General features: G+C 42.2%; 1 protein-coding gene across 1 annotated transcript in view; it reads right to left on the reverse strand.

Annotated features, from left to right (window-relative positions):
* Positions 1–16,136, reverse strand: part of col27a1a (collagen, type XXVII, alpha 1a) — a 366,487-nt gene that overhangs the window by 144,068 nt on the left and 206,283 nt on the right. Inside the window, exon 28 of the mRNA XM_045688056.1 lies at positions 15,598–15,651. Within this exon, the coding sequence (XP_045544012.1) occupies positions 15,598–15,651 (54 nt within the window). The remainder of the gene's footprint in view (positions 1–15,597; positions 15,652–16,136) is intronic.

Raw genomic sequence — 16,136 nt, forward strand, 5'->3', positions numbered from 1 at the left:
GTGATGTCCCATTAGACACCTGGCGCGCTACTTCATGTTGGGTACCCTCGTTCCAATACGTTATAAAAGGCTATGCATTCGTCCACCTTGAATATTATTCATGTTCTGGTTAAAAAGGCCCTAATGATTTATGCTATACAACGTTTGACATGTTTGAACGAACGGAAATATATTTTTTCCCCTCGTTCATGACGAGAAGTCCGGCTGGCTTACATCATGTGCTAACGAGACGGAGATTTTTGGACATAAATGATGAGCTTTTTTGAACAAAACTACATTCGTTATGGACCTGTGATACCTGGAAGTGACATCTGATGAAGAGAATCAAAGGTAATGGATTATTTACATAGTATTTTCGATTTTAGATCTCCCCAACATGACGTCTAGTCTGTATCGCAACGCGTATTTTTCTGGGCACAGTGCTCAGATTATTGCAAAGTGTGATTTCCCAGTAAGGTTATTTTTAAATCTGGCAAGTTGATTGCGTTCAAAAGATGTAAATCTATAATTCTTTAAATGACAATATAATATTTTAACAATGTTTTCTAATTTTAATTATTTAATTTCTGACGCTGACTTGACTGCCGGTTATTGGAGGGAAACGATTTCCTCAACATCAATGCCATAGTAAAACGCTGTTTTTGTATATAAATATGAACTTGATAGAACTAAAAATGCATGCATTGTCTAACATAATGTCCTAGGAGTGTCATCTGATGGAGATTGTAAAAGGTTAGTGTATCATTTTAGCTGGTTTTATGGTTTTGGTGACCCTGTCTTTGACTTGACAAAACATTACACACAACTCTTGTAAATGTACTGTCCTAACATACTCTAAATTTATGCTTTCGCCGTAAAACCTTTTTGAAATCGTAAAACGTGGTTAGATTAAGGAGATGTTTATCTTTCAAATGGTGTAACATAGTTGTATTTTTGAAAAATTTGAATTTTGACATTTATTTGGATTCAAATTTGCCGCTCTTGAAATGCACCTGCTGTTGATGGAGTGCACCACAGGTGGCACGCTAGCGTCCCACCTAGCCCCAAGAGGTTAACAAGACTACTGTGTGCCACAGAAAGTTCAGAAAACACAACTAATTATCACACAATACATACAGTACAAGCCATTGTTGTTCATAAGCCCCCAAATGGGATATAAACACAAAATAATATCATGACGTTCAATAGGGAAGCTATTCGCTCAAGATTTGTTGGCCATTCCTGAGAAACCATTGAACATCAGACACGCTACATCATGGCAACAGTTAAGTTTAAGCCCTCAGTTACTGGAAGGGAGAGACAGGAAAAGAGAGAGAGAGAGAGAGAGAGAGAGAGAGAGAGATGGAGAAGAAGGGGGTTGATGGTTACCCTGGTAGTTTACTGGTTAACGAGGCGCTGAATGTTTGCTGCCCAGAGCCAACTAAACCTCCTGGTGACTCACCATATTTCCATGATAAAACCACCAGAAAATGCCCTGCTCAGGTTCCGTCGGGAACTGAGGTCAAGAAGACATGCCTGCCTACAGCTACTGCTCAGACTACATGTTCAGGCCCAGAACCTGTGGCCACAGACTCATTCACAGATATTTTGGCACAACTACACCAACATCTGTTCTGCTCCTGAGCTCCTATACTGTATGGTGCCAGAAGGGATGGCTGCCGTCCTACGGGCTCCTAACCATTACTAGCCGGCTACCACCTGGTTACTCAACCCTGCACCTTAGAGGCTGCTGCCCTATATACATTAACATGGAATCACTGGCACTTTAATAATGAAACACTAGTCACTTTAAAAATGTTTACATACTGCTTTACTCATCTCATATGTATATACTGTATTCTATTCTACTGTATTTTAGTCAATGCCACTACGACATTGCTCATCCTAATATTTTTATATTCCTTAATTCCATTCTTTTAATTTTAGATTGGTGTATTGTTGTGAATTGTTAGATACTACTACACTGTTGGAGCTTGAAACACAAGCATTTTGCTACACCCGCTAAATATGTGTATGTGACCAATAATATGGGAATTGATTTGTGCTATTTTGTGTGCTTTTTCGCATTGTTTGTAAGTTATTTTGTAAACAATGTTGATGATACCGTCTCTTATGACCGAAAAGAGATTCTGGATATCAGAACAGCGATTACTCACCTCGAACTGGACAAAGATTAATGCTGCTCCCAGAAAAGGCCCAAATCCCCATCATTCACATGAAAAAATAAGGAAATACAGGGGGTACCTTGTGAGAATTTGTTGGCGAGTGGGTACCCGCCTCTACCATCCGTTCTATTGGCCAAAGTGAAATCTCTGGAGAATAAACTGGATGAGCTCCGTTCGAGACTATCCTACCAACGGGATATTAAAAACTGTAAAAACTGTTATGTTTCACTGAGTCGTGGCTGAATGACAACATTAAGATAATATAAAGTTGGTTGGCTGGGTTTTCCGTGAAATTGGCAGGACAGAACAGCTACGTCCAGTAAGATGAGGGGTGGGTGTGTGTGTCTATTTGTCAATAACAGCTGGTGCGCGATGTCTAATATTAAGGTAGTCTTGAGGTATTGCTCACCTGAGGTAGAGTACCTCATGATAAGCTGTAGACCACACTATCTAGCAAGAGAGTGTGTCTATATTTTTCATAGTCATCTATTTGCCACCACAAACCGACGCTGGCACTAAGACCGCACTCAACGAGCTGTATAAGGCCATAAGTAAACAAGAAAATGCTCATCCAGAAGCAGCGCTCTTAGTGGCCGGGGTTTTTAATCCGCTTTACCTCATTTCTACCAGCATGTCACACGTGCAAAAAAAAACTGTAGACCACCTTTACTCCACACACAGAGACGCGTACAAAGCTCTCCCTCTACTTCCATTTGGAAAATCTGACCATAATTCTATCCTCCTGATTCCTGCTTACAAGCTAAAAATCAAAGCAGGAAGTACCAGTGACTTGCACAACATGGAAGTGGTCAGATGATGCAGATACTATGCTACAGCACTGTTTTGCTAGCACAGACTGGAATATGTTCCGGGATTCATCCAATGGCATTGAGGAGTATACCACCTCAGTTGCCGGCTTCATCAATAAGTGCATCAGCGACGTCGTCCCCACAGTGACCGTACATATATATCCCAACCAGAAGCCATGGATTACAGGCAACATCCGCACCAAGCTAAAGGCTAGAGCTGCCGCTTTCAAGGAGCGGGAAAGTAATCCGGACACTTAAGAAATCCCACTATGCCCTCAGACAAACCATCAAACAGGCAAAACATCAATACAGGACTAAGATTGAATTCTACTACACCGGCTCTGATGCTCGTCGGATGTGGCAGGGCTTGCAAACTACTACGGACTACAAAGGGAAACCCAGCCGCGAGCTGCCTATACGGGCTAAAAGCCTTTTATGCTCGCTTCGAGGCAAGCAACACTGAAGCATGCACGAGAGCACCAGCTGTTCCGGACAACTCTTTGATGACGCTCTCCGTAGCCGATATGAGCAAGACCTTTAAACAGGTCAACATTCACAAGGCAGCGGGGCCGGACGGACTACCAGGACGTGTACTCCGAGCATGAGCGGACCAGCTGACAAGCGTCCTTACTGATATTTTCAACCTCTCCTTGCCCAAGAAAGCAAAGGTAACCTGCCTAAGTGACTACCGCCCCATAGCACTTACGTCGGTAGCCTTGAAGTGCTTTGAAAGGCTGGTCATGGCTCACATTAACACCATCATCCCAGAAACCCTAGACCCACTCCAATTCACATACCGCCACAACAGATCCACAATCTCAGTTGCACTCCACACAGCTCTTTCCCACCTGGACAAAAGGAACACCTATGAGAGAATACTGTTCATTGACTACAGCTCAGATCAATTCCAGAGTGCCCACAAAGCTCATCACTAAGCTAAGGACCCTGGGACTAAACACCTCCCTCTGCAACTGGATCCTGGACTTCCTGACGGGCCGCCCCCAGGTGGAAAGGATAGGCAACAACACATGCTAATCCTCAACACAGGTGCCCCTCATGGATGTGTTCTAAGTCCCCTACTGTACTCTGTTCACCCACGACTGTGTGGCCAAGCACGACTCCAACACCATCATTAAGTTTGCTGAAGACACAATGGCGGTAGGCCTGATCACCGACAATGATGAGACAGCCTACAAGTTCCTTGGTGTCCACATCACCAACAAACTATCATGGTCTAAACAGACCAAGAAAGTCATGAAGAGGGCACGACAATGCCTTTTCCTTTCCCCCTCAGGAGACTGAAAAGATTTGGCATGTGTCCCCAGATCCTCAAAAAGTTCTACAGCTGCACCATCAAGAGCATCCTGACCAGTTGCATCACAGCCTGGTATGGCAACTGCTCGGCATCCGACTACAAGGCACTACAGAGTGTAGTGCGTACAGCCCAGTACACCATTGGGGCCAAGGTTCCTGCCATCCACAACCTATATACTATATAATTGTCACAGACTCACCAACAACTGCTTCAAGGTGTCAGAAATAAATAAGGGATTTCCAGGTGCACGAATGACCTAACACACATTTCCCGGAGCTCCACCAAAGTGGTGACAAACTTGAATTTAGAGCACAGTTTAATGTATTGTTTAATTTCGCCTTACTAAGTATTGTTGACATACGTAGTATGTAGGCCGCAGCAATGCCTTGGTAAATCGTTCAGGAAAATCCAACTGGAGAGGCAGGCATATCTCTCTGCTCCTGCCACAGTTCAGTTGCCTTGGTCAGCAGAATAAGCAAAGCAAGGTTTTTCATATCTTTTCTTTTCATAACAGTGAAAAAAGGGATAAAGTCAATGTAAGCGTGACTTGACATAAGAAGCCCGCATTTAGCTAGGGAACTTTCATCAGCAAGCTAGCACAGCCGCTAATTGAGCAAACGGTCATATTTCTGTTATTTTAAGCCTCAGTCTAGTCTACAACTTGACTTCTATTGCTGAGCTTAATTTCCGAAACATAATCTGACTCTTCACTGTTCCACAAATCTCAGAAATGGTCGATAAAAGAGACACTCGCTCTAAAAGAGACCCTCTGAAAGGATGCCCCGTTAAAGCCCCAGGCTTGCCTGGGCGAGCAGCCCCGCCCAGCATCTCGCCAATGCGGGAGGAGGACAGCGATGGCCAGGACGCTGCCCTTAGTTTGAGGAAGTTCACAGAAGCTTTGGATGGGCTCGAAAGAGACCTATATGATAAACTTGACATGAAAATTGACACTCTCTCCACAACTCTCCGTTCAGAAATGTCCTTAATTAAGGAAGAACTGAAATCATCTGTAGCTGCACTACAGGCAACAGTGGCTACACAGGGCACTACCATTCTTGAACTAGAGTGCTCTGCTGTGTCTTACAGTGATGACATAACCACCCTTCAGGCCACAGTGAATACGCTCCCATCTGATGTTAAAGTGCTTAAAGAAAAATGTGAGGTCCAAGAAGGACGTCAATGCCGCCACAACATACACCTGGTGGGCATTGTTTAACTATTTCAGGACATGCCATTTCAGGACATGCTTAACCTGTTGGGGCTAGGGGGCAGTATTTGCACGACCGGATAAAAAACGTACCCGATCTGGTTACTACTCCTGCCCAGAAACTAGAATATGCATATAATTAGTAGATTTGGATAGAAAACACTCTAAAGTTTCTAAAACTGTTTGAATGGTGTCTGTGAGTATAACATAACTCATATGGCAAGCCAAAACCTGAGAAGATTCCATGCAGGAAGTGCCCTGTTTGACAATTTGTTGTCCTTCTAGGTTATCTCTATCAAAAATACAGCATCTCTGCTGTAACGTGACATTTTCTAAGGCTTCCATTGGCTCTCAGAAGGCGCCAGAAAGTGGAATGAGAGCTCTGCAGTCTCTGGGCTAAGTACAGCAGCTCTGTTTCTTACTGGCCTGCCTGGGGACAGTGACACTGGAGATGCGCATTCATGAGAATTCTCTGTTTTGTTCTTTCAGTCTTTGAACAAATACAACGTCGCCCGGTTGGAATATTATCGCTATTTTACAAGAAAAATCGCATAAAAAATTATTTTAAACAGCGTTTGACATGCTTCGAAGTACGGTAATGGAATATTTTTTTGTCACGAAATGCGCCCGCGCGTCACCCTTCGGATAGTTACCTGAACGCACGAACAAAACGGAGCTATTTCAATATAACTATGGATTATTTGGAACCAAAACAACATTTGTTGTTGAAGTAGAAGTCCTGGGAGTGCATTCTGATGAAGAACAGCAAAGGTAATCCAATTTTTCTTATAGTAAATCTGAGTTTGGTGAGGGCCAAACTTGCTGGGTGTCAAATTAGCTAGCCGTGATGGCCGGGCTATCTACTCAGAATATTGCAAAATGTGCTTTAACCGAAAAGCTATTTTAAAATCTGACACCGCGATTGCATAAAGGAGTTCTGTATCTATAATTCTTAAGATAATTGTTATGTTTTTTGTGAACGTTAATCGTGAGTAATTAAGTAAATTCACGGTGTGTATGCTAGTTGCTAGTTCTGAACATCACATGCTAATGTAAAAAGCTGGTTTTTGATATAAATATGAACTTGATTAAACAAAACATGCATGTATTGTATAACATAATGTCCTAGGAGTGTCATCTGATGAAGATCATCAAAGGTTAGTGCTGTATTTAGCTGTGTTTTTGGTTTTTGTGACATATATGCTTGCTTGAAAAATGGCTGTGTGGTTATTTCTGACTATGTACTCTCCTAACATAATCTAATGTTTTGCTTTCGCTGTAAAGCCTTTTTGAAATCGGACAGTGTGTTTAGATTAACGAGAGTCTTATCTTTCAAATGGTGTAAAATAGTCCTATGTTTGAGAACTTTGAATTATGACATTTTGTGGTTTTAAATTTGGCGCTCTGATGTGTCACTGGCTGTTAAATAGTGCGGGACGATTTCGTCCCACCTACCCCAGAGAGGTTAACCTCAAAGAAAAACCCCTCTTAGACTGTGCCTGTAGGTCACTGCATTACTACCACGTCGGGGACCAGATCCTGCGCCGAGCTGGAGAAGCATCCCCCTTATTGTACAGAGGCAAGAGACTGTGAATATTTCCAGACTTCACTGCCTCCGTGGCCAATAAACGAGTGGCATTTGGTAACACAAAGCGGCTTCTGTCTGGAAGTCAAGTCTTCCCAGCTGAGCTCAGGATCACACTACCAGGCATAGCTCTTTACAAGTTCAACGACTCGACCGCTGCAATTTACTTTATCAACAATAACTTGAAGGGAACTGCTCCCCCAGACTGACTGGAGCAACGAGATTAATATTAAGCCTATCTAACATTCGCAGAGTACGACCCTGCCTCACACAGGAAGCGGCGCAGGTCCTAATCCAGGCACTTGTCATCTCCCGTCTGGATTACTGCAACTCGCTGTTGGCTGGGCTCCCTGCCTGTGCCATTAAACCCCTACAACTCATCCAGAACGCCGCAGCCCGTCTGGTGTTCAACCTTCCCAAGTTCTCTCACATCACCCCACTCCTCCGCTCTCTCCACTGGCTTCCAGTTGAAGCTCGCATCCGCTACAAGACCATGGTGCTTGCCTACGGAGCTGTGAGGGGAACGGCACCTCCGTACCTTCAGGCTCTGATCAGGCCCTACACCCAAACAAGGGCACTGCGTTCATCCACCTCTGGCCTGCTCGCCTCCCTACCTCTGAGGAAGCACAGTTCCCTCTCAGCCCAGTCAAAACTGTTCGCTGCTCTGGCACCCCTATGGTGGAACAAGCTCCCTCACGACGCCAGGACAGCGGAGTCAATCACCACCTTCCGGAGACACCTGAAACCCCACCTCTTTAAGGAATACCTAGGATAGGATAAAGTAATCCTTCTACCCCCCCCTAAAAGATTTAGATGCACTATTGTAAAGTGGTTGTTCCACTGGATATCATAAGGTGAATGCACCAATTTGTAAGTCGCTCTGGATAAGAGCGTCTGCTAAATGACTTAAATGTAAATGTAAATGTATCTGCAGTGTTTGATAGGTCAGGCTCGACACATGTAGCATACTACAGTGATCTTGTTTAAATTTTATATTTACACATCTTTGTTTTGCATTTTATGTACTTTTTCATAATTATTGGCTGGAATAGTAAGCCTCTTCATATAATTTTTTGTTATTTTGTCATTGTTTTCTATGTAGGCTTGTGGAACATGTTCCCTTTGATTTTGTCGAGGCCATAAGCTGTCATGCTGCCTATGTTATTTGATTTAACACCCTGTTGTCACTTTACTTGGCACTATTGGTAAACTGTGCTTTCAATAATTTTTTATAATATATATATATATATATATATATATACACACACACACACACATATATACATACATACATACATACATACATACATACATACATACATACATACATACATACATACATACATACATACATACATACATACATACATACATACATACATACATACATACATACATACATACATACATACATATACATTTTATAATATAATTGCCACAAAGCTCCACTTGGTAAGAGTTTAGCCTAGCTGCTGGAACCACTATGTTTCCTGGAGAGTATTTAGGAGGTTGTATATTAGGGTGGATGCACGCGCCTTGTTTGGGAAGACGCTTCAGCGGGTGGGAGGAAATGTTGAGGATCAGGTTCAGTCTTCCACTTACATTTAAATGGCTACACTCATTTCCTTTTTTTCCAGACAATGACTCAACAACATAATTTAATAGGGCAATCGACTGGGAGTATACTTAAATTGTCTAGTTGGAACTGTAAAGGTTTGAACCAGCCAGTCAAACGTAGTAGAGTACTTCATCATCTTCAACATTTGGGAACACAGATTGCTTTTTTAAAGAGAACCATCTGAGAGTTTCAGATCACTTTAGATTGCGAAAAAGCTGTGTAGGCCAACTTTATCACTCCACTTTTCAATATATATCGAGGGGAGCTGCAATTCTGATACACAAATCGGTGCCCTTTGTTTCTTCCAATGTTATTTCAGATGTCAGCAGTAGATATATTATTGTCACTGGCAGAATCTATAGCACTCCATTGATCCTTGCCAATGTCTATGCACCAAATTGGGATGACGAAACACTTAATCTTGGGAGGTGATTTCCATTGCTGGCTTAATCCTACATTGGATCGTTCCTCCAACAAAATTAGCACACCTAAGTCTGCTAAGGTTACCCAAACTTTTCTTGAAGAGTTTGTCGTTACAGACCCCTGGCGTTTTTTCAATCCATAGTAGGGAATATACATTTTTCACCCATGTCCATCACACTTATACCTGCATTGACTACTTCTTCTTAGACAACAGACTTCTTTCCTTTGTACGCTCATGCTCATACAATTCGATTGTCATATCTGATATCTGAGCCCCTCTGACTTTAGCGCTATCAGTTGGTGGTGGGACTGAGACTCGCGTACCTTGGCGTTTTAATATGCGCTTGCTGTCTGATGAAAGTTTTGTTAACTTTGACTGCTCAGATGTATGTTTTTATAGCTACTAACGACACCCCCGATGTTTCAGCATCTGTTCTGTGGGAGACTTTTAAGGCCTACATTAGAGGTCAAATAATTTCATACACTAGTTTTGAATGGAAAAATATAACTGACAACTCGTATTTTACAGTTAGACAGTACTTATGATACCTTACCATCCCCAAATGTGTACAGGGATCGACTCTCTTTACAAGCTGAATTCAATACCTTGTCAACAGGACAAATTGAGGAACTGCTACTTAAGTCGTGACATACTCACTACGAGTACGGTGACATGGCAAGTAAATTGCTTTCTCATCAACTTTGCCAGTCTTCCTCTGCTCAACAAATTTGTCAAATTCAAACTCCTACAGGTGCAACAATAGATCCCCAGCTAATAAATAACCAGTTTAAGGACTTCTATGCATCTTTATGCACTTCAGAACAATCTGCTGACCACTCTGCTCTTGATACATTTTGTTATACTTTAACTGTCCCAACAATTGATTCCGTCTCCAAGCTTCAATTGGAGGAACCTAACACCATGGAAGAGATTGCAGAGGCGGCACATGCAATGCAAGGTGGTAAAAGTCCTGGACCAGATGGGTACCCAATGGAATTTTATAAGCAGTTTCTGAATAGTCTCTTGATTAATATGTTTATTAAATCAGTCTCTCTCCCTTTATCCTTAACACAGGCCTCCATTTCATTGATATTGAAAAGGAATAAAGACCCTGTCTTCTGCGTGTCCTATCGCCCAATCTTACTGCTCAATGTGGATGTTAAACTCTTGGCTAAACTGTTAGCTATGCGTTTGGAGTCGGTCTTACCATCTGTTATTTCCTCTGACCAGACAGGTTTTATAAAAAATATACATTATTTTTCAAATATCAGAAATATTCAAACTCTTTAATGTTATGTATAATTCCTCTATCTCAAAGCTCCCAGAGATTCTAATCTCCTAGATGCTGAGAAGGCTTTTGATAGAGTGGAATGGGGCTACCTTTTTCATACCTTAGAAAAATGTGGCCTCGGCAAAGATTCCATTGCTTGGATCAAGTTAATTTCTCCACTTGCATCAGTCAGACCGAACAAACACCCACTCAGCATATTTCCCTCTCTTCAGAGGCACTAGACAGGGGTGTCAAATGTCTCCCTTACTTTTTGCCATCACCAACGAGCCCCTTGCAATTGCATTTAGATCCAACCAAACATATAATGGGAGTGTTCAGAGGCGAAATCGAACAGAGGTTCTCACTTTATGCTGATGACCTGCTTCTCTATATCGCAAACCCTGATGTATCCTTACCCATTGTTTTCTTAATGCATTTGGCCTAGTCTCTGGTTACAAGTTAAATCTGCATAAGAGCAAGCTTTTCCCTCTAAATGTGGCAGCTCGTAAATACCGATTACACACATTGCCTTTCAGAGTAGTTCTCAACAAATGTACATACTTGGGGGTACATGTCACAGACAAATTTGATAATCTTTTTAAGGTACATTTTACTCCTCTCCTTACTATGGTGGAGAAAGATTTTGAACGATGGTCACTACTCCCCCTATCATTAGCTGGTCGAAATAATTTGGTTAAAATGAATACCCTTCCTTAATTGTCCTACCTTTTCCAATGTATACCTATTTTTATTCCTTAAATATTTTTTATGCAAACTCGATGGGATTATCTCACACTTCATCTGGAATAAAACAAATTCAAGGATCCGCAAGGTGGTCCTACAATGGCCTAAACCCTTAGGGGACATGGCCCTACCTAATTTCCAGTTCTATTATTGGGCTGCCAACTTCCGTGTAATCCAGTACTGGATTCGTGCAGATACCCCACATATCATTCCAGCATGGATGAAGATAGAATCTTCCTCATGTATGCCATCCTCACTGGATGCTTTGGCACATTCTCCTATCCATTGTGGTAGTTCAAGTTTTACCAAAAACATTTTACTTAAAACCACTGAAGATCTGGAACCAGTTTAGACGTCACTTTGGTTTGCAATCCTATTCATTAAGGGCCCCTCTACTCAGAAATCACGTTTTCCATCCATCCCTAGTAGATGGAGCCTTCTCCATGTGGTTCAGCCTTGGCATCAAATCATTCAATGATTTTTATATTGAAGGCACGTTTGCATCATTGCAACAATTCTCAGCTAAATTCCATCTTCCGAATTGTCATTTCTTTTGAAATCTTTGTCCGTGAAATGACGTCTCAATTCCCCACTCTTCCTGTGGGCCCTCCCAATGATGCATTTTACACACCATCCTCAACAGTATAAGGTATTATTTCTCATAGCTATGATCAAATTTACTCTCAATCCTTCATTTGCAGCTATTAAAACTTTATGGGAACAGGATCTAGTTGATGCGTTTACTGATGACACATGGGAAGATATTCTGTACCATATCCACTCCTCTTCTATTTGTGCCAAACATAGTTTGATCCAATGCAAAATCCTACACCGCACTCACTGGACTAAACTCAGGCTTTCTAAAGATCTATCCTGATGTCGATCCTGTTTGCGACAGGTGTCGGCAAGCCCCTGCTTCATTAATACATACGTTTTGGTCCTGATCTTCTCTACATAACTATTGGTCTGCCATCTTTGATACCATACCTAAAGTATTACAAGTGCCTTTTCCGCCTACTGCCATAACATTACTATTTGGGGTAATACCTGATACTATAACGTTGCCAAAATACACGTGACTTTATAGTCTTTGAGTTTGTTGGCAAGAAGGTTGATTTTACTTCTGTGAAAGTCGCCCACCCCTCCTTCTCATTTTGTGTGGATTAAAGATGTCTTACACAAGTTAATTGGAGAAGATAAAATATTATTCTGACAAATTCTACCAAATGTGGCAACCTTTCTTTACCTATGTAGAGATGCCTACCTAACCTTTTGTATTTAATTGATCTACCTTTGAGTGTTTAATAGTAGCCTGTCTTACTATTATAATTGTTCTATTAGTTTTGAAGACTTGCAATGTTTCATTTTGTCTTTTTTTCTAATGTATGCTATGAAAGTATTACTTAAGTATTTTATCTTTTTGAAAGGGCTAACACATTCCTACCTCATTTAAAAATCATGTTCCCATGTTATATTGAATGTACAAAAATACATGTACTGTATTTCAAACATTGTTTATTTTAACTGTGAAAGAAAATGCAAATAAAAAGAGTTGTAAAAAAAAGTATATTCTCACTGACTCCAGTCACCCAAGTCATAGACTGTTCTCTCTGCTACCGCACGGCAAGCGGTACCGGAGCGCCAAGTCTAGGTCCAAAAGACTCCTTAACAGCTTCTACCCCCAAGCCATAAGACTGTTGAACAATTCATCAAATGGCCACCAGGACTATCTACATTGCCTGACACCCCCCCCCCTTGTTTTTACACTGCGGTACCCCTGTATATAGCCTAATTATTGTTATTTTATTGTGTTACTTTTTTACATTTATTTTTTACTTTAGTTTATTTAGTAAATATTTTCTTAACTATTTTCTTAAAAATGCATTGTTGGTTAAGGGCTTGTAAGTAAGCATTTCACGGTAAGGGCTACACCTGTTGTATTCGGCGCATGTGACAAATAAAATTTGATTTGATTTATAGGGACAACTACTTCAAGGATGGATCCTTTTTGAGGGGACATGTAGGTCTGAGAGAGAGCCCGCCAGCCAGGTCAGTCACAGAGCAGCAGGCAGATTGATGGGCAGGGGAAGTAGCTCGCATTAGCATTTAAATCTAGTACAAGATTAACTGAATGGTCAACAGAGACTGAATGCAATATGATATTTCTTTAAATACAGTAGTTTGGGGAATGGTCTCATCCCCGAGGGAAGATCCTCAGAGCCAGATGATGTGATGGCTCCAGAGAATGTAATTTTTTTTTTGAAATGTTTTATTTAACCTTTATTTAACTATGCAAGTCAGTTAATTAAGAACAAATTCTTATTTACAATGACGGCCTACCAAAAGGCCTGACAGCCTACATCAACCAATGGCATCCATTGGTTGAGATAGAGAAAGGTGATAATTGCTTGGGTGAGCCCATACGTTAAACAGCAACCATGAGGAATGTGCATTATTGTGCCATTCTCATAGGTTATAAGGTAAATAGGTGGCTCCAGTGGGCACACGATTACCAACACTGGACAATTAAGTGGAAAAATATTGCCTGGTCCGACGAATCCCGGTTCCTGTTGCATCATGTTGATGGCAGAGTCAGGATTTGGCATAAGTAGCATGAGTCCATGGATACATCCTGCCTGGTGTCAACGGTACAGTGGTTGTGTAATGGTGTGGAAAAAGGTTTCGCAAACCCCTCGAGGACCGAAGGGCGGTAGGGCCCGATGGACCCGAGCCAGTTGTAGTGTCCATCGTGGATGATGAACGGGAGTCTCAGACAGGCTCACGGTCTGATGAGGGTGGGAGCTCTGAGGATTTTAACCTGAGGTTGAAGCCAATGGAGAGGGAGACATAACAGAGGACGATTGCGCAGGTACCTTCGGATCAGTGGAGGCTGCTGAGGGGAGGATGGCTCATAATAATGGCTGCAATGGAGAGAATGGAATGGCATCAAACACATGGAAACCATGTGTTTGGTGTATTTGAAGCCATTCCACTGATTCCGCTCCAGCCATTACCACGAGCCCATCCTCCCAATTAAGGTGCCACCAACCTCCTGTGCTCCGGATCCAATCTTGAAATCAGAAGACACCAGGGAAAGAAGGCACTCAAACATCTGGATCCAGCATCCTACTAGCTCTATTCTCCAGGGAAGGGGGAGAACACTTCTGGAGGGATCACTGCAGAGTGCCGGCCAGTAGGCTGTGGAGAGCCAACACAGCAGCGACACTTCCACCGGAACAGAGCGGCACCGGGTAGAAGAGAGTGTATGTCTCTTATCATTTTACAGATGAACCTACTTGTTCACCATTTTCTCCATCATCACGATAAACATCTTCCTCTTCATGACCTCCATAATCATTGTCATTCATGATCTCTTCTTCTTCATGATCCTTTTTGACCCCATGAGGCAGCTGATTGACAGATCAACCCATTTACCTCTTATTGGGGTAAACAGTGGAAAGGTACATCTTGTTGTTCTCTACGTGGACCCCTAGTTACCACTCCCTGGGGGGTTAAAGTTAGAACATGGCCTGTCCCTCTAATTCACAATATTTGTCCATCATCCTCCAGGACCACTACTTGTGACTTTAACCAGGAACAGCCAAGTCCATTTTTCAGAAATGCAATTTAGCTGTACTGAACCCCATTTTAACTGTTCATTGTTATATTTTTATTGGTAACAAATAATAGCTGCTGGTGAGCTTTGACTTCCAACAAAGATGACAAATGCTAGGGTCTCTCTCTTTCTCTCGCTCTTTCTCACCTGCTGTCTCAACATCTGAATGCTTGGCTATCTTGAAGAACAATCTGGCCTTAAATACATTTTATTTGATTGGTTCTCAGTCCCTCTGACCCCGAGAATGTGTGGAAGCAGTTCCATATAATTTTATTACACAGCTAAATGTTTTCCTCCACCTCAACATATCGATAAAGACTCCAGCACACCACACACACACACACACACACACACACACCAGCCCATGTTTAGAACAGAATCTGTGAAGATAAATCCATACACACACATGTGCATGCTCACACAATGTGTAAGCACACAGACATTAACTGCATTAACTAGCACAAATGCATACATGTACACAGGCTTGTGAATTGAGACGGACTGACTAGACTAGACAAACTGTTAGCATCTCCCCTACTCCAAAGGCTGAAGAGTTGTTATTATGTGGGTTATAATTAATGGATTTTTTTGTAGGGGTTGATATGATACATTTTTCATAAGGGAAATCAAGTCTGAAATTTCAAAGTGGAAAATACAAAATTCAGAAGAAGCTTTTTTAAACCTCAAATATACTACAAGTTTAAAATGTCCTTCATTGCAGGAAAATTCTCCTTCAACAGGATGATCAAATTAAGATCCTACATCAGTAGCTACTTCTCTGCACAGTCACAAAAGGGCAAAAGTGTGAAACATACAGTAAGTGAGGAAATATTCCATCTCGTACCCGTCTGCCGTTGGGTCCTCTGGTACCAATTGGCCCACGAGATCCAGGGGGGCCCTGTTCAACAAAAGGAAGGGGGGGGAGGGAGAGAAAGAGAGAGGTAGAGATAAAACAAAGGTTTAGAATAACCGCAAAGCCCCTTTTTGCCCACCCTGGGGGTGCAGTCTGACCTCAGGAACACACTCTGAGGTTTGTTGTTAGATGTCACTCAGCCCAATTAAAGAGCTGGCTCAGGAATCTTGCTCCTCTGAGGCCCTGTGTTTATGTTTGTTTTGGTGCCTCTGCGGCCCCCCGCCTCCTCTAGAGCTCTCGTCTGGACCCCTACACTGTGTGAGCCCGGCGAGGCGGCACAGGGCCGGGGCAAAACACATCACAGGGCCAGGGGGTACGTCTAATTGGTTGGAGGTGTTGGAGTATTGACTGACAGGAGGGTAATCCAGCAGCGGGAAGCCAGGTCCTATAAGCCTCAGAACCCTTCAACAACACAGGCTGTAGACTTGCTGTAGAGTTGCTGTAGCATGTTACAGTTCTTGCAATATAGT

The sequence above is a fragment of the Salmo salar genome, chromosome ssa01 (assembly GCF_905237065.1).
Source record: "Salmo salar chromosome ssa01, Ssal_v3.1, whole genome shotgun sequence".
In the NCBI taxonomy this organism is placed as follows: domain Eukaryota; kingdom Metazoa; phylum Chordata; class Actinopteri; order Salmoniformes; family Salmonidae; genus Salmo; species Salmo salar.